The 24,111-nt window shown below is 33.3% G+C and overlaps 1 protein-coding gene across 1 annotated transcript in view; it reads right to left on the reverse strand.

The window, feature by feature from the left end:
- RYR3 (ryanodine receptor 3) overlaps window positions 1–24,111 on the reverse strand; it is a 156,753-nt gene that overhangs the window by 107,651 nt on the left and 24,991 nt on the right. Inside the window, exons 12-27 of the mRNA XM_042813262.1 lie at window positions 20,934–21,055; window positions 19,907–20,075; window positions 18,773–18,908; window positions 17,186–17,281; window positions 16,406–16,524; window positions 15,065–15,198; window positions 14,111–14,352; window positions 10,951–11,143; window positions 8,421–8,637; window positions 8,107–8,211; window positions 6,672–6,775; window positions 6,151–6,234; window positions 4,263–4,422; window positions 2,855–3,002; window positions 1,690–1,895; window positions 673–847 (exon numbers count right to left, since the gene is read on the reverse strand). Coding sequence (XP_042669196.1) covers window positions 673–847; window positions 1,690–1,895; window positions 2,855–3,002; window positions 4,263–4,422; window positions 6,151–6,234; window positions 6,672–6,775; window positions 8,107–8,211; window positions 8,421–8,637; window positions 10,951–11,143; window positions 14,111–14,352; window positions 15,065–15,198; window positions 16,406–16,524; window positions 17,186–17,281; window positions 18,773–18,908; window positions 19,907–20,075; window positions 20,934–21,055 — 2,410 coding nt within the window. The remainder of the gene's footprint in view (window positions 1–672; window positions 848–1,689; window positions 1,896–2,854; window positions 3,003–4,262; window positions 4,423–6,150; window positions 6,235–6,671; window positions 6,776–8,106; window positions 8,212–8,420; window positions 8,638–10,950; window positions 11,144–14,110; window positions 14,353–15,064; window positions 15,199–16,405; window positions 16,525–17,185; window positions 17,282–18,772; window positions 18,909–19,906; window positions 20,076–20,933; window positions 21,056–24,111) is intronic.

The following is a 24,111-nucleotide window of genomic DNA, read 5'->3' on the forward strand; positions in this document are numbered from 1 at the left end:
AAAACCAAGATTTGCTCAAGTTAGTTATTCATTTATTAGGAGAATCAGTTATATTTGTCATTATTTTTAGGCCAATAAACCAGTCTTTATACAATTAACTGGACATCAGAATCCAAACCTGGCTAGACTGAAGTTACTAATGAATGTTATGATCTACCAGGACACTGAACTTCCAAAAGGACTTTGAGATGAGACAAAATTATCTCAATATATGTTTAAAATGTATTTTGTCATCAGTGTCTATACATTTCTGACCAATCTTAATCTGCCTATCATTCATGTTGGAACAATATAGATTTCTTTAATGTTGGTATTTTTTATGAGCAAACATTTTCCGTTTCCAAGTAGCAGACAGCATCAATAAAAATATAACGCTGTTGAACAGTTTTCTCCATCTCTCCTAACACAGAACTCAGAGTACCTTCAGTTAAATGCCAACAATTCCATTCATACTACAAATTCTTTCTCCTACATTTGAACCTTATGTCTTCAGAGAAGCTCAGATACTGGAAGGCTGCTATAAGCTCTTCTCTGAGTCTTCTCTTCTCTAGGCTGAAGACTAGGGTTGTTTTTTTTTTTTTTTTTTTTTGTTTTTTGTTTGTTTTTTGTTTTTTGTTTTGTTGTTGTTGTTTTTTTCCCCTCATAGGCACACAAATATAAAAAGAAAATTACCGCTTTCTATTCCAAAGTCAGCAAATGCAAGTTCTGAACCTTTACTGGTTATAAGCAACTCCCCGTTCAGAGTAAAAATAATTGATTTGTCATCCAAATTTATCATGCATCCAACCACATCTCCTGGTTGCCAACTTCGTCCAAAAAACCCGCTGCCTTGATGCCAACGCTGGCCCTAAAAAAAAATAAAAAAAATGAAAAAAAAGGGTATATAAACAACATTCTAAAATTGAAAAATAAACAATTTCAGAGAAGAGAGATCAAAAGAGAATAAAATAGTCAAGACTAGAAATGCTTTAAGTGTTTTTATAGACAGCTAAAATACTTAGTGAATAAAGGTTTCTAATTTATTTATTTATAACAACAACTTGGTCTCAATATTCTCATTAAGCAATAATGAAATTCTACTCTTAATTTTATTTTTTTTTAAACTTTGAAGTTCTCAAACTAACTTTCTAGAAGGATTGATAGATGGCTTTCAGGTAATTAAACTAATTAATATCTTAGTTATTTCATTTAAACAATCTAAGGAACTGTAACTTCACAAACGTGCAAACAGTGACTTGGAATCTGAATAAAAATCAGTGTTCATTGGCACTGCATGTGTCATTAGTGCAGTGTCATTATCATCTTTCAGGCACTTTAAGAAAGCTAGTACCAAAAGCAGAAACGACATAAAAAATACAACTGTGGTCCAGTCTTTGAAGAAACTTAGTTTTGGTTTTGTGAATTACCATTTAAAAAAGGAAATGAATGGTGAATTATGTTTATGTTTACAACAGACTTCCTTACTTTGATGATATATCCTAGGAAGATAGACATAAAACAACATACCATTGTTACCATAATTACAATGACCTGAACCAAAATGCAGGTACTATAAAGCAGAGGCCTGAGGTATCATTTAAGAATGAAAAATATTCTAATAGTTGGAGTATGCAGGGGGAAAGCCATATTGCCATTTTCTACTCAGATTGTTAATAGCTAAAAATAATAAAAGGGTGAGAATGCACTGACTTTGCTTCCTTCAAAAACAAATGCTTGGTCATCAGCTCCCAGTTCAATGTCAGGTCGACAGCCTGGCCTGGCCCAGCCAACACGCATATCTCCACCTGTTACAGCTTCAAATTCAAAATACCACTTTCCAGACTTCACTGCATAAGACTGTTCTACTCTGAAAAAACGTATCTTGTCAATGCTGACTTTTTCCAGTGTTTGGTCAGCTGTAAAAAATCAAAATAAAACACTCCATAATTAGGTAATATTGTATATATGTCACTGTTTATCTTTTCAATCTGTATCCACTGTTTCCTATTTCTGAAAATAGCCATTATCTACCTCAGCAAGTTTAAGAACCTTCATAGTAAGTGTTAGAAACAGAAGAAAAATAATCAGAATACCCAGGCTAACACATTCTAATTCTATACAGGATGAGTGCCTATCCACTATTTAAAATAAAAAAAAAAAATTCAATGTCTGTCACTCTATGCAGAAGCTACAAACATATAACTCACTGGAGGTGACCTTAGAAATGTAGCCTTCAATCTAATGGAAAAATCCAAGAAAAATGTACTTAAAAGTGCTTACAATCTTCTTTAGTAAAAATATTAATAAAATAAGCAATCTATGCAGCTTATATATTTAGGAATTTACATTTCGAAAAATATTTAATACAATACTTTTACCTTTATTATATTAAAAATACTAGTAAATTGCTCTTAACAACTTACAGCTGCAGTCTAGAAAATGAAGCGCAGCATCTGATTATTTTTCAAATGCCTTCCTAGTTTTCAGTAAGCATAAATGCATTTCAAGCTTTTCATTCATCATGAAGAAACAGGAAAGGATGAATTGTCTTAGGAAAATCACTTAATTTCAGAATGTTTTAAACAGCGATTTCCAAATGAAATCTGTCTACATGCACTCTAGCTTTTCTCCAATCTAAAAATTATCAAAATTTAATACTTATCCTATAATCAATGAAAACCAATATTAAATAAGGATAACTTCATCATACACAAGACACTCAAAATGTACATTTTCACCTTTTATTCACACCAGCAACGAATATGCACTACTAGTATCTTATACATTTTATGTTTTGCCTATCTATTCCAACGTCTCAAGTTTCCCAGCACTGACAGGAAATAAAAGGTCATGATCATACACTGAATGTACATACCTATTTCTTGATCAGGTGGCTCAACATTATAACCATAGCCTGCAAATGTCCTAACAGCTTCACGGAGGCTATCTCTGTTTGATTTTTTAGTACGTTCATCTAGTAATGCATATGGCACAAGCCGAGGATTACGTTTGTTCTTAAGATCCTAAAAGGAGTTACAAAAACAACAAAATCATGTATAAACATGACTAAGAATGCATACAATGAGACAGATAATTGTCTAAAATACTGCTAGGATTACAGGAAAGAAACAATATTAATGAATAAAAGTTATACAAATTGAAGTAGGAAGACTATTAAACCCAGTTGTGAAGGATGTTAAAAATGTAAAGACAAGGCTACAAGAGAAGTATGCAAATATATACTCTCACATGAGGTTCAGAAAGGATCTCAGGATAAAGTTCTTTATTGAGAAGGTGGTTGGGCATTGGCACAGGTTCCCCAGGGGAATGGTCAAGGCACCAAGCCCGTCAGAGTTCAAGAATACTTTGGACAGTACTCTCAGAAATGTGGTTTGAATTTTGGGTGCTGTGAGTCGGACTTCTTGTGGGTCTCTGGAGATAGTAGTTAACATTGAACTGAACATGAGCCAGCATTGTCCCCAGTGGCCAAGAAAGCCAATGGCTTGTATCAGAAAGGGTATTTGCCAGCAGGAGAAGGAAACTGATCGTCCCTCTGTACTCAGCTCTGGTGAGACCCCACCTTGAGTACCGTGCTCAGTTTGTGGCCCCTCTCTACAAGAAAGACATCAAGGCCCTGGAGCATATCCAGAAAAGGACAACAAAGCAGTGACATGTCTGGAGCACAAGTTTTATGGGGAGTGGCCAAAGGGACTAGGAGCCTCTGGAGAAACAGAGGCTGAGGGGAGACCTTGCTGCTCTCTACTACTATCTGAAAGGTAGCTGTGATGAGGTGGGGATTGGTCTCTTCTCCTGTGTAACTAGCAATAGAACGAGAAGGGATGGCTGCAAGTTCTGCCAGGGGGAATGAGGTTGGATGTCAGGAAAAATTTGTTCTCCAAAAGAGTGATCAGGCACTGGAATGGGGCTGCTTAGGGGTGTGGGTAAGTCACCATCCCTGGAAGTGTTCAAGAAAAGGGTAGATGTCACACTGACTAACTTGATCTAGAGTAGTCCCAGGCATGAATTGATAGTTGTGCTAGATGATCTTAGTGGTTTTTCCAACCCTAATGATTCTATGATTCTTTAAACTGAGGATATTTGATGATTCTCATAGCCTGCAGCCCCACAGGCCTGGCAATCTATTCTTCCCCTGCTCCTTCACTTTTTCCAGACTTCCCTAAGCATTTAGTATTTAACCTGTTATTTAAAATTCCCAACTGGTGTTCTAGAAAACAAAATTCTATATTTTTTACTTACTTCAAATGTGTCTAAAACGTCCTCACCTGCTGAATGCCATAGGTCCATCCTTGCTTTATTCTGTCTTTTGCCCAGACATTATGTGCATTTTCTGCTAGTTTGTCAACTAGAAATTCTTGAGAAGGTAACAATTTCACTTCAGAAAGATCAAGAGGGGCAGGTTTATAACCATTTGACATGATATAACTGCAAGTCAACATGGAAAAACAGAAAGATATCTCACTGATCACATTTAAAAATTTTTTGTGCAATATTAACAGAGAGCAATTTACTTTCTTACTTCACTTTTTCCACTCTCCAGTTTCTTTGTAAAAATCCTGCTTTGCACTTGGCCATTAAGAAGAACAAAAAACACAGCAGTGTCTCATTTTCTAACTACTTACATGCTATCTAATTAAATGTGATCCAGCTCTGCATGTGGGTGCTTAAAACAGTTGCTACAAAAATAAGAAACTGCTATTAAATGATTTCATCTTTCAAGTGTTTTCTATTTTAAGGACCTCTCATGAAATTATTGTTTTTATGTATAGAAGATGTTTGCATTATGAAATATGATGTTTTTGATAGACACCAGTAGGCCACATTTCCATTCTTTCAAAAGAACAAAACATATTTTAACTATTCTTCCCATTCTTCTACTGATTAGTAGGTTTAGTAGACTTCTAGTAGTAGATATCCTCCCTCCTCAAGTGTTTCACATAGTATATAGAGCACACTGCTATTTTAAATATATGCAGATATTCTCTTGCTCCAACTAGGTAACTCATGCAGGCAGTATGTATTTTAACAAGAGTCAGAAAATGATTACAAGATTTTTTGTTCTGTTATTGAAGACAATAGTATCAAAAAAGTATTATGACAGAATGCCTGTAGTATGAACAATGGGAAAGGTTATTTTCCTTGCATATATATATATACTATATATATATATATATATATATATATATTTATTTTAACAAAAGCCATCAAATGAATCAATATCATCATCTCCCATCTCATAAAACTATTTATCTTACTACTCAGTTTAAAAACCTAAATTTATCATGGAAAATGTTTCAGAAAAAAAGACACCTTGTGAGATGAAAAACTAATATGAAAATCTAATGTGGTAGGTATTCAGATTGCTGTTGCTGCCTTCAAATTTTGTTGAAGGACCGTAACCTTTCCTAGAAGGATTACAGAATTCCCTCAGGCAAGTCTAAAAAGCAGATACAATGCTGAATCCATTTTTACCGCTCTTGAGGTGACTGCTACTGACTACTTATTATAGCCATTATTAGTTTCCTGATTGCCATAAGTTAGCACCCAAGTAAAAACTGAAGTAAAAAAAGATTGTAATTTGTGCCATAATCTACACACGTACATTTTTAAAACACGTGCAGCATTTTACAACTGTCACTTTCTGATTTTTTATCTCTTGTTCTTTCTGTTTGCACAGAATTGACCAAATCTTCTAAGAGATGTATTAGTAATGTCTCTGAAACGTAAATATGTTGAATAAACACTTTCTTGGAAGGCAGGAAAAGGAGGTGTAAATTGAAACTACTAATTAGAGGCAAAGGTACAAACTTTTTCAAGTAGATCCATTTGCCACCTTATATTACGCATGCTCTACTTTGCTAGGTGATAGAAAAGCCCTGAAACATTGTTTTCAACTTTGGAATATCTATTCAAAAATCATATAACTGTTACAACGCATGCAATTATAAGTTTACATAGCTATGGTATGTGAATAATTCTGCAGCACTAGACCACAATCAAAGGCAAAAATAATAGAGCAACAATGGGTTCTGTAAGTCTACAAGGAGCACGTGGTTTATGTCAAGTATTTTTCTTAAAGATGTTACATTATTTTTGCTTGACCAATATCCTATAGTTGGAAATAGTATCTAATAGCTAGTGTAAGATACATACTTTTTAGGAAGCTTGACTTTTTTAAGATCTTCCTCAGCTTCTGGATTAGCATGAACAATGTGACATCCAAGGGCCAAAAGCGTTCTAATAATATAGAAAAACATCAGTAGTAAAACACAACATTCTAGAGCTGATCCATTTCACTTTTTCCATTTTGTTTTTAATATGAATACACAGAATAATATTTAAAAAAAAACATAAAGCCATTCAAAGTAATGGAATTTCAATACTTAATATTTTTAGTTATTAAAAACACCAAATTAAATATGTTAAAAGTTATAAAAGTCTTCCTCGAAAGTTACGCCTCTTCAACTAAAGCCAAAAAGGTTTGGTGCCATTTTCTTTTTCAGTTCTTCATCGAGAAATAACTTTCTAAATTTGTCTAAACATGTTCCTGGAATTTCTAGCAAAATCAATAAGACCACACCTTGATTCTAATGATGTAGCATGTTTTTATATCATGCAATAATATAAAATGTTTGAATAAAGAAAAAAAAAAATCTTTTAAATTCAAAGCTCACTTGAGGGTTTCAGTTGACATTTGTAGATTATAATTCTTCTCTGTCTCAGGTAACTTTGAGAATTCCACAAGACAAGGATGATGCCTTTTATTATCATCCCGTATCTGTAAGGAAAAAAAAAAAAAGAAAAAAAAAAAAAGAGTATTTACCTGATACTAAATGAAGAATGAAGCCAAAATCAGACCATTATCAAGAGTTAGAAATCTGCTAATTCTCTGCAATAAATAAAAGAATACAATTTACCTTTACTCAACGACAGTTACTCATTATTACACAAATGAACTCTCCCAGGATTGAACTCTCCCTGATTGATTTATAACATGCACTCTTAAGAACTAACCAACAAAAAATAGAAAAAACCAGCAATTTCTTGGGTTCTGCATAAAAACATCAAACACATGAAAGCAAGCCTGCAAACTCAGTGATTACTACTACACGCCAGAGCAACCTACAGAGAAATTTTGCATAATGAGCTCTATTATACCCATTCTCATCCAAAAAACTTCAATAATCATTTGGTCATGTTCTCATTTCTTTTTTTCTGAAATATTAAAGCACTGCATTTTTCTGATATTACTGACAATCTGGGTATTTCTGATGCTTACTTAAACAGGCTCTTTTATTCAATGCCGAGTGTTTCTATCCTGGTGGCAACTAGACACCTCATACACAGAAATAATTTTCCATCGCAAAATGTTGATAACGTTAATAAGGGCAATAAAGCTCTAATTTTCAGCAACAATGACGTTTTAGCAGATGCTAAAAGATACTTTCAGTTCTCAATGAGAAATGAAAGTAAATTAAACCCATAAGTGGAATAGCAGCAAGGGAAGGAAAATATTCTTTTAAAGTGTGATACAGTTATGATCATACTGCTGTCCTAGTAAATCTCAACTTGAAAAGAAGCCAGAAGAAATAACCTTAAAGCAGAAAGTAATCCTTAGAATTTTACATTACTAGGGAAAGATATTGATTCTAGTCTAATTGTTGAATTTTGTATAACATTTTGAACATAATATTTGTTCCCTATCTTTTAACACTTTTTCATTTGATAACACACTTTGGACATCTTATCTCTTTAATCTCCAGCATCAGAGTAACAAACGAATTTGTTGAGTTACGCACTGCTGGTATGATTTTCAGTAGAATTCCATTTTAGGGTAGTTAGGACATTTCTCAATGAATGTATTTTTTCACAGTGTCTCCTACCTATAGTGTTAAAATACGTGATTTATTTATAGTGCAAATTTGTCTCCTAATCAGTTGTTAATATAAACATTTCCTACTAGCTTTACATAATCATCTATTATCAGTAGTTTCTTTTTTTTATCTAGATGTTTCTAACCACCATTAAACACTCTGTTACAGGTCCCAGTACATTTTTCTGGTAGGCTATTTTACATGTCTGTACCTAGAGAGGTCATTCAAATCATACCTTGCCATATGTCCAGCCCAGTTCTATTTTATTCATTCCCCACAGTTCATGGATATTTTCTGCTAGTTTATCCCTGATCTTTTCAAGATGAAAAGGAAGAGCAATCTAAGAGAAGAATATAACAGTTCCACAAGTAAGAAAAGGCTTTAGTTTGACCAAATCCTGTAATAACAAGATGTATGAGTTTAATTAAATACGGTAAAACATACAAATGACAAATTGTTAAGAAAGATAATAAGTTAGCTTAGCTTCTGAATTGCTAAATTACATGTTAAGAAATATTTTACTATCTTATTACTGCGTATGTAACATACCTGACTGGTGTCTATAGGACAAGGTATAAATGAAGCTTGGGAGAGGAACTGTGTAGTACCCAGCAAGTCTCTCACTCCATCAGAATCTCTCTTATATTCTTTCACTGGTTCCAATTTCATCTTTTCTTTTGGAAGCAAGGCTTCGTAACAGGGGGCATAGCCAGCAGGAGGCAGAAATTTAAACTCTCCATGACGCCCGCCCAGTAAGAAACGAGCTCTGTGCAATTTGCAGTGAAGAAATTATACTTCTAAATAGTTAGCATATACTAACGTTATAAACATATCATTCAGAGATGTAAACATTTGAGTAGCACATATAAAATGGTAGTTTATTTCATGTTTTAATAAGTACTAAAAATAAATTACGAAGCATTTCTATTAGCAGATACTTTCAATATTAATGTCATCTACTGACTTTTTTTGAAGATCCATCTTAGCCAAAGCAAAAATAATTATTCAATCCAGCGTTGTATTGTAAAATAATATATTTCTTATTTAAAATCAAATAGTTGTATGAATGAAGTGAAATTTTTATCGCAATTAAATGATCAAGAAGATCTAATTTAACTTGGACTGATAGTCCGAAAATACCATAGGGACCTTTTATGTGCCACTTAAGATTTTTCAAATAACTACTCAGTGGACTCACACAAACAGGTGTTAATAAGAATCCAAAGGATATTGTGAAACAAAAGACACTTAATCATAACAGAGAAATCAAGCAAACAAAATTACACCAAGTTCTACTGAAAATGAGTTTCAAATGAATAGCCTGGATTCCTAATAAACCCCTGAAGTTTTCTGTTTCTTTTCAGAGATACACTTTTCATTTAAATTTAAGAACATACCAGGAAAAAAAAAAGCCCGAAACAATTCAACTTCATAGTTAGGTCCTCATGTAGGCCAACAATAGAGGTAAACAACCATAACATTTAACAGAGCATGCATTTCTTGTGATGGGATGACCAGAGGTTTACAACTTTTTACTTATAATTCTAGAAATACTAGAACTGTCACATCAACCTAGTTCATAAACAGTAGATTTCATTAATAATTTTAAGGAGAAGAGATAGAGCATGACACTCAAGTTTTCTCAAACAAGATGTTCATAAGCACAAATAACTGAAATTGTTCAATATCCACAAGAAATACACCTTCCTATACCTTCTAATTTCATTAATAATTTACTTTAAACATTTCAATGATCCCAATGCAGCTCAGTATCTGAGATGACAACTTTGAGTTTAGACCTCTAATCTCCAAGCAGACTGAAATAACTTAAGAATAAAAAGGAGGTCAATTTTATTTTAAGAACTAGAACTCTGACTAAGTAGGCAGAAGACAAATACAAAAATGAAAGGAAAAGACTCTCATACAACAGTTTGATGATCACATCCCAGTAAATAGCTTGTTGCTTCCTGTCAATTTGATAAATTTTTCTAAGTTATAACAAACCACTAAATCTCATCTTCTCTTTACGATGGTCTAATTCCTGCTGAGAATTGTTTCTTCTTTGCTCTTTTTGGCATTTCCCTAAGCTTCCACACAGGCTGCAACAGTCCTGATTCTGCAGAATCTCTTTTAATATCTGGATCACTAAAAGCATGGCTTTTTATCTCATTTTGAAAGAAATATTCATATCTTTCATTTTGAAAAGCATGCTTCAAGTTTACCTGACCTTAGAACCCTCCTGAAAATCAAACATATATATAAAAAAAAAAATTAACTCCTAGGCTCAGCCTACAAAAGATAAAAGTTTCAATCTTTCATACTGAAGAATTCTTCTTTATTTTGTGTACAGCTTTTCTTCCTACAATTGCTGCCTGTTAGTATCAGCAATAAGTATGCTACAGAGGAACAGAAATTGCTCATATTAGAACAAACAGTGAATGCAAGGGCTACTCTTATCAATGTGTTGGCTCTGTCAATACAACCATTTTGGCCACTGAAGTGCAATGACAACTTCAGATTTTCTGATAGATTTATCTCACTATTTAACTTTAAATTCTGATTTTTTTTAGATTTCTATTTCATTGTTTTAGCTATAAAGCAGGTAAGAAACGGGCAACATCAATAAGAAGAGTGCTGCTTCACACCAGTGTGCGAGTTCCCTATTGTGAATATGGTATCAGTTTTACTAATGGTTTAGTGTTGGTTTTTTTTTTTTTTTTTTTTTCCAACCTCCTGCTGAGAATGCTGAATGGAATTTTTAATTGGTGTCAAATAAGGTGCTGCGTTTCTAATGTGCCTTTTTTTCCACTGATAATTGGAATGAGACAAAATTAATTTCCCCTAAGTCACCAAATACCCATAATAGTAACGATTTTCAGACACTGTAACTTGGTCAGGTTACAAATAAGCTCAACATTTCACCCTAAAGTGAAATCATCCCTAATAAAATCAATACTTTCCTGCCTCCCTCCTAGCTGACAGTTTGCAGAACAGAAAAAAATTGCATAGATTTTATGTAAAATCAGATAACATTTTTTGTGAAAAACTGCTGACAGAAGAACAATTAACTAGTACTTACTTTACACCTGCTGATAAGCTTACAACAGGGAAGAAAAACCCTTCAGTACAGAAGTTCTCAAACATTCCTTGTACAGGCTGACCATTAATGCGGAATGAAATGCTGGGCACACCTAAATCCAAGCAGCAGCTAACTACATCATCAGATGACAGCAAATGTTGATTGACAGATGCCACAGCTCTGGGTACTCGACCTAGAATGAAAATAATCAAGTAACCAGAATTTGCATTTAAGAATGAAGTGATAAATACGTTTCCTGAAAGACATCATAAAGATTTTGTTTTCAGACACAGGCATGATCTTGCCCTCATGTGTTTTATGAATTGTTCTGCTTTCAAAAACAGAGAATGAATTAAGATAATTCAAACCAGTGCAGCAGAACAGTGCATGAACTGAGTCAAGCACTTGAGGTCTCTGACACCATTCAGAAGGCAGAATATGCACAGCTGAAATCATTTTAGTTCCTGCTGTAACCTGATGCAAGATTATTTAGACAAAGTAAATTATGCACCCTGTTTTGTTAAAACTGACATTGATATACTTCTCTTTTGGAGTATACTCCCAAGTGAAGTGCAACAGCCGATGTTTTGGAATAATATTTGTCCCTTTGTTCCCTTCCAGTCTCCTGTTTGATTACCATACACCTGGAGCTTATATTAGACTTCATCTGGACCATCTATTATCAAGTACTACCTTGATTTAGTGTAGCATGTAGTGTTCTCCTGAGCAACCAGCCTATAACATTACACTTATGAACAGGATAAATAGTTTCAGAATCAATCCAAGTAGAAAGCAACATTTGTAGAAAAAAATAAACAAAACAACAAAACAATTGTTTGTGAAAAAAAGTATTGTTTAATCTGGTATACTGATGAACTCATTTAACTAAGCATCTTTTGAATACTGCATTCAAATAGACTACAAGTGTTAACTACATGGGCAAGATTAGCTTGCATTTCAAGTTGTGTTTACTGGACCTGCTGTTATGGCCAAACACATTATTGTGATTCCATTAGCATTTAATTTTGCATTAATGATTTACTGAACTATTGCATACACCTTTCAACTTACCTCCTCTCTCTCCCCTTCTCCCAACTCAGCCCTCCCTCCGAAAAAAAAGATTAATATGTACATAGAGATATTTTTTACACAAAAAATCCCATGCAAGGATTTTGCAAATTTACTTGCTAAACTGTTAAATCAGCCTGGGTCTACAAGCTCACATTTACTTCAGATTTTTTTAAAGAATTTTGAACAAGTTTTAATTATTATTTTTATTTTTTAAACAGGAACATGCAGAGAGCTAAAACCCTACGTAAAACAAAATGTTAAATGCCCTCCAAAACAAAACTCTGCAATCTTAATTGAATGTTTGAACATTCCAGAGAAAGGGTAAACAGGACTTTTTATCCATGTCTCATTCTTGAAAATGAATTTAGTTTTCAACTCAAATTTATCTTGAAGCAGACACACTCTGAAAAATAATTTATGATTATTAGAAGGTGTAAGCAAGAGAAAATGCAATCCTAGATAATAATAACACAATGTTAATGAACACTGGTATACAAACACGGTCAAGTTTATCATACATCTTAAGTACAGATCACAATCGCCAGGGCTCTCGCACTGCTTTATGGCATTATAAGAGTAAGTATGTACAGTCTTAGAGAAATTCTAGCAACTGTTTCACTTTCTACCGATTTCTTTGTCCTTTCATTGCTTTCTCAGAAGAGACAGTAACTGACATAATCTGGGATATATAATTCTGTAATTAAATATTTTCTTATTTTGTAGCCCTATGTGATATTGCTTTTCTGAAACACAATTTATTTAGAGAGTATGTTAGGAAAATTAAGAAATTAAAAATGACTGCTATTATGCTTCCATGTTGCCATTTTATTCTTAGAATTAGATACCTGTTGTTTCTATGGCACTATACACTGACAAGGTCAATATGCTCTGTTCTGTAAGATACCTGTTTGCTTATAAAGAGTATACTCTAGTTCCCTTTCCACGGAGTTTAAGGAGTGAAGGATCATTTAAAAAACAAAAACAAACAAGATACTTTCAAAGCCTGTTTTCCAGTTAACTGCACACACTGCAGGACATTCTTTAAAGCATCTGTAGAAGTTTCTTCTACTTTCTATTTTTTCCTGAACGCTTATTCTAAAGCGTGCATTATTACAAATTTAGTCAATCTGCAACACCCTAGATGATCCCTCCCGTAAACACTTATTGCTCTTCCAGAGCTCTCACTCACATCTAGCTGACTGCAATGTGCAGTCAAGTCCACTTACCTGTTAACTCACCCCACTATCATCTACAATCTGCATAAGCAAAGAATGGCTGTTAAGACGACAAATGTAATGTCACTGATACTTAAGAGAGCAAAAAAAATACAACATTGCTGCAATCCACTAACCTCATATATATATATATATATATATATATATATATATAAAACTCCTATAAAAAGCAGTTAATCACTTCACTGCAGTACAAACTGTATCTTAGATATTAAAAAGCATTTACAGAAAATTTGAATTTTCTCTGCTAGGACTGTTTTCGCTCAAGTGTTCAATGTAAAATGCTTTTTTCAAAGATCATCAGTATAGGTTTTAATTTGATGTTGCACCACTGCAATTTATATTCTAAAACCAGCAGAAATAGGAAATACTGCGTGGTAATTTCTAATTGCCAGAATTACCTTTTGTGAATTGATTTACCAAAATCTGAATTCAGTTTATTCATCATACGTGTAAGGATAATGTTATTTAACTTCAGCTGTAGGTGCAAAGTGAACAAGTATGACTCTGTGTAGATCCATCCATAATGAATTTATCTAAGATAAGTACATCCACCAATTTTTAACAGATACACTTAAGTCTTGATCTAGAGAACACCATTTTTAAATTAAAATCATGAAAATAAAAGCCATCTGCTAAACAGCCCAGCTGGCATTACTCAGTACTAAAATCTCAGAAAAGCAGCCTGACCTAAAAAATTCTAAATTCACGGTATTCTGAAGTTCTGAATACAGCTCACTATAGATCAGTATGCTGTGTATGCACATACACGCATGTACGCACTTAAAGGTACTGAAAATACAGGTTGGTAATCCCTGAATACAAGAATAAATGGGACTGAACAAAGTACTTACCAGACCATAGATGAAGGCCATCAAAACCAAAAGAGTATAGGTCATCTCCAACACCATTGCCACCCCATCCTTCTCCACCTCCAGGATAGGGGGCATAACCTGAAGTAGACGCCCACCCAACCCGTAAATGGGTGGGTTCTGCCGTCAAGAATGGATCAACCTGATCAATTATTAATTCAAAGTACCACTTCTTGTATTGTGCAGAGCCCTCAGCAACACCCAAAAATATGTTTGGCCTTATGCTAAAATAAGAAAACATAATCCAGTTAGTGTAATACATTAAATGTGGCACATGAGTTATATTGGTTGTATAATAGTCAAATTCACTTCACCAATCTTACAATTATAGAACGGCTTGGGTTGGAAGGGACATCAAGGACCATTAGGTATCAATCCCCCTGTTGCAGGTAAGGTTGCCAGCTGCTACATCATGTACTAGATCAGACTGCCCAGAGCCCCAGCCAACCTGGCCTTAAACATCTCTAGGGATGAGGCATTCACAACCTCTCTGGGCAACTTCTTTATAAATACTACATGTCACAATTTATAGTATATGTATTATGTATATAACTTACACCTAAATATTATGTAAGTGTAGATTCCCACATTTTGCTTATAGCATTTGATTTGGGATAGCACTTCATTAGTTAGACTGCTAGGAAATAAAATGTCTCTTAAAACACACACAATATGTTTACATATGCCATCATAATTATTAGATAAAGTCATACTCTGTTTTGAGTGAGAAATAAGCAACTTTCACCTTTCAATTTAATGTCAAAACAGATCTCAAAATCAATTAACAATCAAAATAAATTAACAATTCTCATTTGAGCATGGTTGCCAGGACAACTGCCTTATCTCAGTGAAAATGGATTTTTAAGAATATATAAGCATATCTTAAAGTCTGTGTCTCAATATAATATAATATAATAATGAACTATTTCACAATACCTTGTCACATCATTAATCAAACGTGTTTGCAAAAGTAAGTCTCTTCTTGGCAGTAGATTGTCACAGATCAAGTTTTGATTGGCACGAACTGCAACTCCATTACAGACACAAAGAGAGCAAAGCACATCAAGAACCTGAAAGAGGAAATCAAAAGAAAGTTGGATAATGGTTTTTATTGTACATGCTGTAATTCAGCTGTTAATTTATATTCAGAATATATCTAAGGAAAAGAATATAGTAGAAATTATCTTTTTCCTTTTCCTAAGTACAGATTGCATATAGTCTATAATACTTGTGGATAGCAAAAAACTTGTGAATGCATTCAGAACACAGGGTTTGCAAAATGCCTCAAATAAAGATTTGAGATTTTGTAGTTTGTTTTCTAATATAAAAAAGCAAGGATAGTACAGATGCATTTCACCATTCTTCAATGTATTTTCTATTCCATCTCATTAAAAATTTCAAAGGTAAAATTAAATACTTTGAGAAATTTACTGTGGTACAAAGAACTTCCTGAGCTGCAATTCTTAGATCATTTATGAATCTGTTATCAAAGCATGCTTTTAATATGATAAATAATCCGCGTGGAGTTTGAAAAATAAAACATTTAGAAGAATTCATTATAAAGCAAAAAAGCTTAAGAAATATCTAAAACTTTTTTTTTTTTTTTTTTTTTTGTAAGAAATTGACATACTTGTCTGAGAAATTAATGGTTACAACAGAATTGACAGTGGGCAAAACCCTTTAAAAGTGAGAACATAGTAACACAGTGCTTAATACTGAGGGACACAACGTTCTCATTACAAACAAACAATCCAGAGATTGGATTCTCTAAGATGCATCTAAAGATGCATTTGAGCCATCACAGAGATGATGATAGAATGGGGTAAAGCGTCATAGACCACCCCCAAGGCACAGCATCAAGTTTACACTGACTTTGGAAACTCCTGCCCAACATAAGCAGATGCAGAACAGAACATTTGTGTCAGTCATTCTTATTCGCTAAGTAGGTCTGCAGAACTCTGGGTCACAAAGCAGGGTTTACTCTGTCCAGGTGCTAACAGAAACCAGCTAATAAAAAATCATAGATACAACTAGTTTTGACTGATATTTTGATTGATATTTCTTAATTACCTATGATCATGTAGGCATATTTGCCCTACTTGAAACAGCAAAACAATTACATACGTGTCTTTAAAGCTCAACAAAGGAATGTTGTAGACATACTCCAACTTTATTTGTTTAAAGGTGCTAGTACTACTGATCTCAAGTAGACGTTTCCCTGATTATTTTACTTTTTCCCTCCAACTATCAGAACATCCTTAGTTTCTCCAAACGTACCTTGTAATTGCGCCCATGCTTGTCCAACAGTGAAATAATAGATTTTATATGCTCCTCAGCTATAACATTTAAAGCTTCTGGGCTTTCAATCAAGATACAGTGCAACACTTCCAAAATACCTGAATAAAGATCACAGTAATAATGTTGTCATTAATCATCTTCACAACTAAACACTGTCCAAAAACTCAATAAATAGCAGAGTATCTTAAGAGATAATCTCTTCTACAGTCTAAAAAGAGAATAAAACCACTTGTTACCGATATGACTACGATGTGAAGTATGAAGATGTGAAGACATAAATGCATTATGAAGCACTTACTAGTGCTTTTATTTGAAAATTGACACAACTTAAAGTGAAAATGCAAGTATAAATTCTTCCTTTCAATAAGAGAGATAAAGGTGTTACCGGGGAAAATGGCATCATTTGATTTTAACATCTCATACAAAAAGAAATTTCTATGTTTACGTTATTTGCATTTGTATCTACAAGCAACTCTGTTCTTATCTGATAGTAATGAGACAGTAGTCTGATACTATACAGTCTGATTGGATGTGATACTGCACATACCAAATGAATGAAAAACAAAACTGTTTAAATATAACACTTCACTCATTTAAAAAACAAACAAACAAACAAACAGTGGAGATACAGAGGTTTGTGCAGTTTTTTTCTTTTTTCTCTAATGCATGCTATTTTCAAGCAAAATTACTCTGATGACTACTCAAGCATGGCACCTGTGTACGTTGTATTGATAGTTAATTCACACTGATAACTCTTACCTGAGGAAGATTCTAATCTGTCCAATTTGCTTATTAGCCAATCAAGGTTACTGGAAAACTGAGTACAATTGTTTCTGTTGCCACGAATGAGAGCAGCTAAAAAAACCCACACAAGACATAATTTTGAAACAGTGGATTTCTTTTTCAAAATCACCAACGTTGATCATATGTATCTCTACACTTCCATAATAACTTAACAAACAAACTAACATATCTTAAAGGTGATAATAATCTAAGTGCAATATTAACAAATAATTAAGATTTTCATTTGAGTATCCACAACAAGCATAACATCTAACGAGCATGAAACTTTTTTTTTTTTTCAGTTCACAGAAGCTCTACTGAGGAAAGCAGAATTACACTCCTACCATTGGTTAGTAATAGAAATTATTTAACACCCTTATTTCATGCAACTATCAACATATTAGAATTGATATAGAATTTGATATAGAATTGACAGCTTTCAGTCTTCAGAAGCATAGAACACAGTGCTATTTGAAACTTCATTACTAGTTGAGTATTCTAAGCAATTGAGAATTTTTTCTTCTAGAAGTTATTACTGATCATAGAAATAAAACAAAGAAATATAACAAATAGCATTTTGTAGATAACCAAAGATTTTTGTTTTGAAGAATTAATATTCTGCAGAATTTCTGCAGAAGAAAATCAAGACAACATCAGAAAAGTACTACAAAGAACAAAGGTGTTTTGTTTTGTTTTTTTTTTTACAAAATGCTTTTCTTTGAACTCTTAAAATTGCACTAAAATTCAGACAATAATATTTCATTACTTTCTTTAGCAATTAAAAGACTTCAACAGAAACAGCTTACTTACTGAGCTACTCATGTTTCTTGTGAATCTCACATTTCAAAGCTTGATTCCTACTTTGTTTTATTCTTGTTTTAACTCTTGTTTATTTTACTTCAGACTGTTTTTTTCATTAAATTGAAATGCATCTAAAACTCTACCAGAAGACAAGTTTCTTCTATATGAGGAAGTTAACAGATGCACATACTTCTCTGCCATAGAGTTTTGGTCCTATTGTAACACCAGAGCAGCTCATTCTAGAAAGCTTGGCATTGAAATTGAAAATAATATTTTATTTTTTATTTGATGTAATTATTTTTATTAATACTAAGCCTCAAGTGAAAAAATGGATTCTATAAAACTATGAATTCTGAATATTACTTTTAAGTTTCTCTTCATCTTCATAAACAGAAAACATTTTTCAGTTTTTCTAAATATTTGAAATAATAATTCATGTCAGCTCACATACCACAAGTAATAATAATGAAAAAAACCATGAATTTGGCATGTTGTATCAATTTATTTTTCTAGCTGGAATTTAATTTTTCCATCGTAACACTGCTCAACAACCTCTATTTTCTGCAATTTGAGTCACTAAGTACATGGAAGAAATTCTACAACTTATGTGACAGAATGAAAAGCATACAAAATATTCTTTGGCAGTGAAGCAGTGAGTAGAATACATATCCTATATCCTGTACATACATACATACATACACACACACACACACACATATATATATATATATTTAACTTACTTTTTTTAATTGAAGAACTTACCAAGCAGTTCATAAAGGAGATTTAAAATTTCTTTCCATGCTGTACTATTTTCTTCTCTTGCAATTTCTGCAAAATGAGCTGTACTGTTGTAGTCATTTAAACGATCAATGCAATTCAAAACTAGTGCCAGCATTCCCTAGACACACAAGAGAGAGGAAAGTCATCTACATGTGAAAGAAGAGTAGGTTGTCCTTTTGACAATTTTTTTTTTTTTTTTTTACTGTATATGTAAAAGCACAATCCTTGTTTAAAAAAACAAACAAACAAACAAGAAAACTGTGCTTACAAGATCAGAAAGCATATTTTCCTAAGTCGAAATTACCTATGTTGGAGAAAGATTTTATACCACCCCTTTCTCTGCTGAGAGTATAAGGGGTAAGGAAAAAACAAAGCTGACAATAAAGGTTTTTACAATTTTTGAGAATATTTATTTTATACATATTATCGTCCTTATATAGAAAAAAAAAAGTCTATACACAAAGGAATTTTAGTTGATTAATAAGGGTGGAAATTTTGCTAGTCAATAAAATATCTGTAAAATAAGTTAAAACACTAGAACAAATTTTTAACTTTAGCTTGATTTTCAACTGAAATGGTACTGAAAACTTGCAGTGTGTCTCCAAATTTGAAAAGAAACTACTTTCTTTTCAGAAAGTAGCAATTCTACAATTACGTAACACACATCCTCCTCTAAAAGTAGTCTTCTCCCATCTTCTAGACATAAAAATTTCTTGTTTCATGCCCTGGTGGACAAGACATCAGAAATAACATCTATGACTCATCTAAGTTTTATTATTCATTTCAGGCATCCAGCATGTGTACATGTGCAGGAAAAAAAATATATATTCTTAAACACAGTATTTCTGTTAATGCTGATTAAGGATGCCTATAAGTATTAAGATCAAATTTTATTAGATAGAATTTGTGGCTTATACAAAGTGCTTACATGAAAATTACAGAACAGCAAGTTATTATATGGTGTTACAGTCTTACTATATACGCATAAACTATGTAACCATTAGTTTTAACCATAACGTTATAACCATTACAAACCATACATGTTTAGATTTCTCTGAACATTTGTGACACCGCACACATAGAATTAATGTAACGTAACAAGTTATCTCTCTCTACCTCATCTTTGAATAGGTTTTGTCTGTTTTTCAGGGACCGAAGCTTGTTTTGCTTATCTTCATGTTCCAGGTCTTCTCCGGGAGGCTGGAAGTACTTGATCAGGTCTTGCAGAGTCTGAGCCATCTCCTCAACAGGCAGGGCAATGGGTGATAGTGTTCTGTTGTTCCCACTAAGGAAAAAAATCAAATAATAGTTACTGTCTCTCTACTAATATGCTCCCACACACTTTGAATATCCTTAAATCTATTTCACGGAGTATGAACGTATTTGTTTAAACAAATGACATAGGAATGCTCACATAATCATCTACACGACAGAAATGAGTGAAGAAGTTGTTATTTTTCTCTTCTCAGAACAAGTTCAGCCTTTTGCCCTAACTGCTCTTACTGTGTGTAATATGTGACACAGCATAAGGTTCATGAAAGAGGCCTGCCCCTTCGGTCTTTAAGTCTTCCAGGTAACCACCAAGGTGACAGAAAATTCAACAGGATGGGTAACTAAAAAGGTACGAATAAAATGTTGCTGCCAAGATGTTGAAAAAAAAATAAGATGAATTCTCTTCAGAGATCTATTTCGTATTTCCTTTTACTGTTCATTTGCAAGGACTTGTAGCTTTTAGTAGTAAACATCTACTAACCATCTTCAAATGGTTTGACAAATGTGAATACAGTTAAATGCAGTAATTTGTTTACCAAGAAATGTACAAAAATCCTTTTCAGAATATTCTCAATTTCTAGCTACTGTAGAATCCTTACTAATATAATTTAGATATTGTAACATCTATTCTTTAAACTAGATTATGGCCCAGTTTATGTCTGGCTTTAAGGTACATCTAAAGGATCTTCGTTAAGCTGAGATTTATCTATTTAATAACAATAATTATCAAAATGACAAAGTTAAAAAAAAATCATGTTTCTAAATACAAATATTTGGAAAAAGGAACTAAGAATTTTGTTAGAGACATTCTTCTCATTTCAGAATACCTACAACAAACAAAAAATATTGTATACAAGATGATAACAACTACCTTATAAACTGGCTGAATAAGCTTGTAGTATTGCGAATGATTCGAGCAGCTTGCGATTCTTCATGCTGACATCTTTGTAAGGTTAGACCATCATCCATATGACCTTCCTGGTGTAATATAACCTATTGAACGACAATAATGACCACAACCATGATTTTAAAAATCTTTGATGCTTTCAAGTTCTTTTTCACAATAATTTTTTTTTGCATATTGTACTGAAAATATTAAAGACATATAGTAGTAGCTACTGCTTGGTTCTCACTTTACCTGAATATCTATTTATTAAATATAAATTTGTCAGTTTCAAATAAGAGTTATTCAGAGATTACATTTTTATGTACCTTCATACTCCTGAAATCTGCTAAGTTTATATACTTATTTTCCATTTGAAAGAATGTCATTATTTCTACATTCTGAGTGTCAGGGAAAGACACTGTTAAAGTGTCTTTACTACTTAAAGCTTAATCCACTACAAGATTAATGCACAAGAAGATTACTAACAAAGAAATCAAGCTGTATCGATAAACATAATCACAACACAGCTAAAGAAGTGACAACATTTACTATTATTAACTGTTCATCTAACTATTCTCTACACATTATGTTGGATTCTTAACAGAACCAGACTTGAACTTAAAGCAATAGCAGACATCTTTTCAATTTTCCCTTCAACTAAATATCCAATATTCCCCAAAAATCTGGCAAAATTTTAGACAACTCACTAAAATAAGCCTTGATCATTTTGAATCATTAAAATTCTATACTACTTTTGTAAGAATGAAATACGAGCTCTGTAAAGTGACACTTTTTTAATGAGATTATCTGGACTCCAGAAACTGTGGAAATGTGATGTAGAACACCTGGAAGACATTTCTGAATAACTATCTTGATAATTTTACCTTAAAGGAGAATGATTTATGTATCAGTCATATTTACTTCTTTTCAAGAACATCTGTCATGCTGTATATGAGTTTGTTAGCTAAAATAACACAGTTAACACAGCAAGGGGTGTTCCTGTGACTTAAATGAACAGGAACTGAAGAATGTTTCATCCCATCACAACTAATAGTAAAACACTTGGCAATGTAATATAGATTCCACATTCTGTTTCATATAGCTCCACATTCCGGAAAGGATGTTAGAGAAACAAAACTTTTCACAGACAGGATACTAATGCTGCCACACCTTGCAATTTACTTTCAACACCATGTAGCTCACAAAAGATTTAGTCTTCTCCCTAAGCAGGAAACAAAATGAGACAGAATCCCATCGTCGTTGTAGGAATAGGAAAGGAGGAAAGTGTCATACTGTGAATAAATCTCGTGCTAAGAAAATATTAAATGACTGTGGTACAGAGTTTCTCTTGTCAGTCATGCTAGTGAGAAGAATGAACAAAACTGGCCAACTACTGTCCTTTTGTGACCACTCATGTTGTATAACTAAATGAAGGCATGTTTTTCTTCAAGGCGCACTAGTTTTATTTATTTATTTATTATTTTTAAATAATATATTACCTAAAAGAAAAAAAAATTGTCAGTTATGCATATTTTCTGGGACCACTCCATTAAATAACACAAAATACAGATTCGCTAACAACATACTGAGTAAAGAACATATTTGCTTAAAGAAAATTTTAAAAGCTTAAAAAAGTTGAAAGTCTTTTTAAAAAGGGAAACCAATAGAAAAAAGATATTTTATAAGTGGAAATGCAATAGGTATCTAAAATACTCATGGTGACCTGACAGCAATATTAAACAGCAATTTTTCTTCCTTTTATGAAGGATTAATGAAAATAGCAGGTAAACACAATTTTGCTTTCACTCTATTGACTACATATGCAAGGATTAGAATTTCTTCCTAATTCATTGTTTTGCAGATTATTGCTATTCTAGACTTCCTACACTGATCCCTTCTTCAATCATTACTGAAAAGAGAAATGAAAACCAAGATCTTGCTTACTACAATTACACAATGGACATGTATGCAAATATATATACAAATGGCTGCTCCAAAAGTAATGCCTTCTATTTTTTTATGTTGGGTCATGAAGTCAGAGGCAGATGTTAGTGACATGGCAGAATATGTCGAAACTTCCCACCAATATTCCATGTTGCCATGAGACAGATGGCAGCAGAAAGGTACTCTGACATCATAGCATCTGATGTAGAAGTGCATATGAAGCAAATAAGTGCAATTTAATTCCTTCATTCTGAATAAATTGCACCCATTCACATTAATCAGTGCTTGCTGAACTTTTGTGGTGACCAAATTGTGGATGTGAGTTCAATGAGCCAATGGGTGATCCATTCCAGCAGCTGTCACTCCACAAAATGAAAAAAGACTTGATCAACACATCCACACGAATTGGTGGATTATGATCAAAGAACTGCGTACAGAGCTGAATATCAGCTTGCATGTGTTGGAAACAATGGTAGTAACTTTGGAGTATTGAAAAAGGTTTTGCCAGCTGAGTAGCATAAATGGTCTCACAGGAACACAAAGAACACTGTATGTAAGTTTATCAGGAGCTACTAAACCTGGATCAGGCTGAAGGTGACAATTTCCTGGATTGCACCATTACTTGTGATAAAGATGTGGTGCAGCCACTATGAGCTGGAATAAAAACAACAGACCATGGAATTGCCACATGCAAATTCTCCTCTGAAGAAAAAGATGAAGTGCTGTACACTGTCTTCTGGCATAGGACAAAGGTGATCCTTCTAGATTTCCTGAAACTTGAACAAACCATCAACTCTGACCACTACACCCAAAACTAAACTGAAGGCTTGAACTTCCAGAGTCACAGCAGAGAAGAAGATAGCATTTCTGACTTGAATATATTCAGGCCAATTAAAGAATGGCAATATTCACCTATCAATAACACGATCGTGCCATGCTTGTAAACAGTTCACAGTCTGGTCACCTACACTGATATAGACTTTTACAAGCATGGCATGACAGTTGTTGTTCATTGCTGGTAAAAATGCTAGCGGTGGTGACTATGCTGAAAAACAGTGTATTTCGTAGCTAAGAATTTGCTCTATCAAATAGTGTTATTGTGCTCTTAGTGTCTGTTGTAGTTTGTATTACTAAAGTCATTGTTTTGAGTGCGACTCACATATTATAAATTCTGAAGGAGGTAAACACGTAAGTTTCACTTAAACATAAGGTGTTCAAA

The sequence above is a fragment of the Centrocercus urophasianus genome, unplaced genomic scaffold (genome assembly GCF_019232065.1).
Source record: "Centrocercus urophasianus isolate 14NV4802_14NV808 unplaced genomic scaffold, USGS_Curo_1.0 seq_14, whole genome shotgun sequence".
NCBI classification, from domain to species: domain Eukaryota; kingdom Metazoa; phylum Chordata; class Aves; order Galliformes; family Phasianidae; genus Centrocercus; species Centrocercus urophasianus.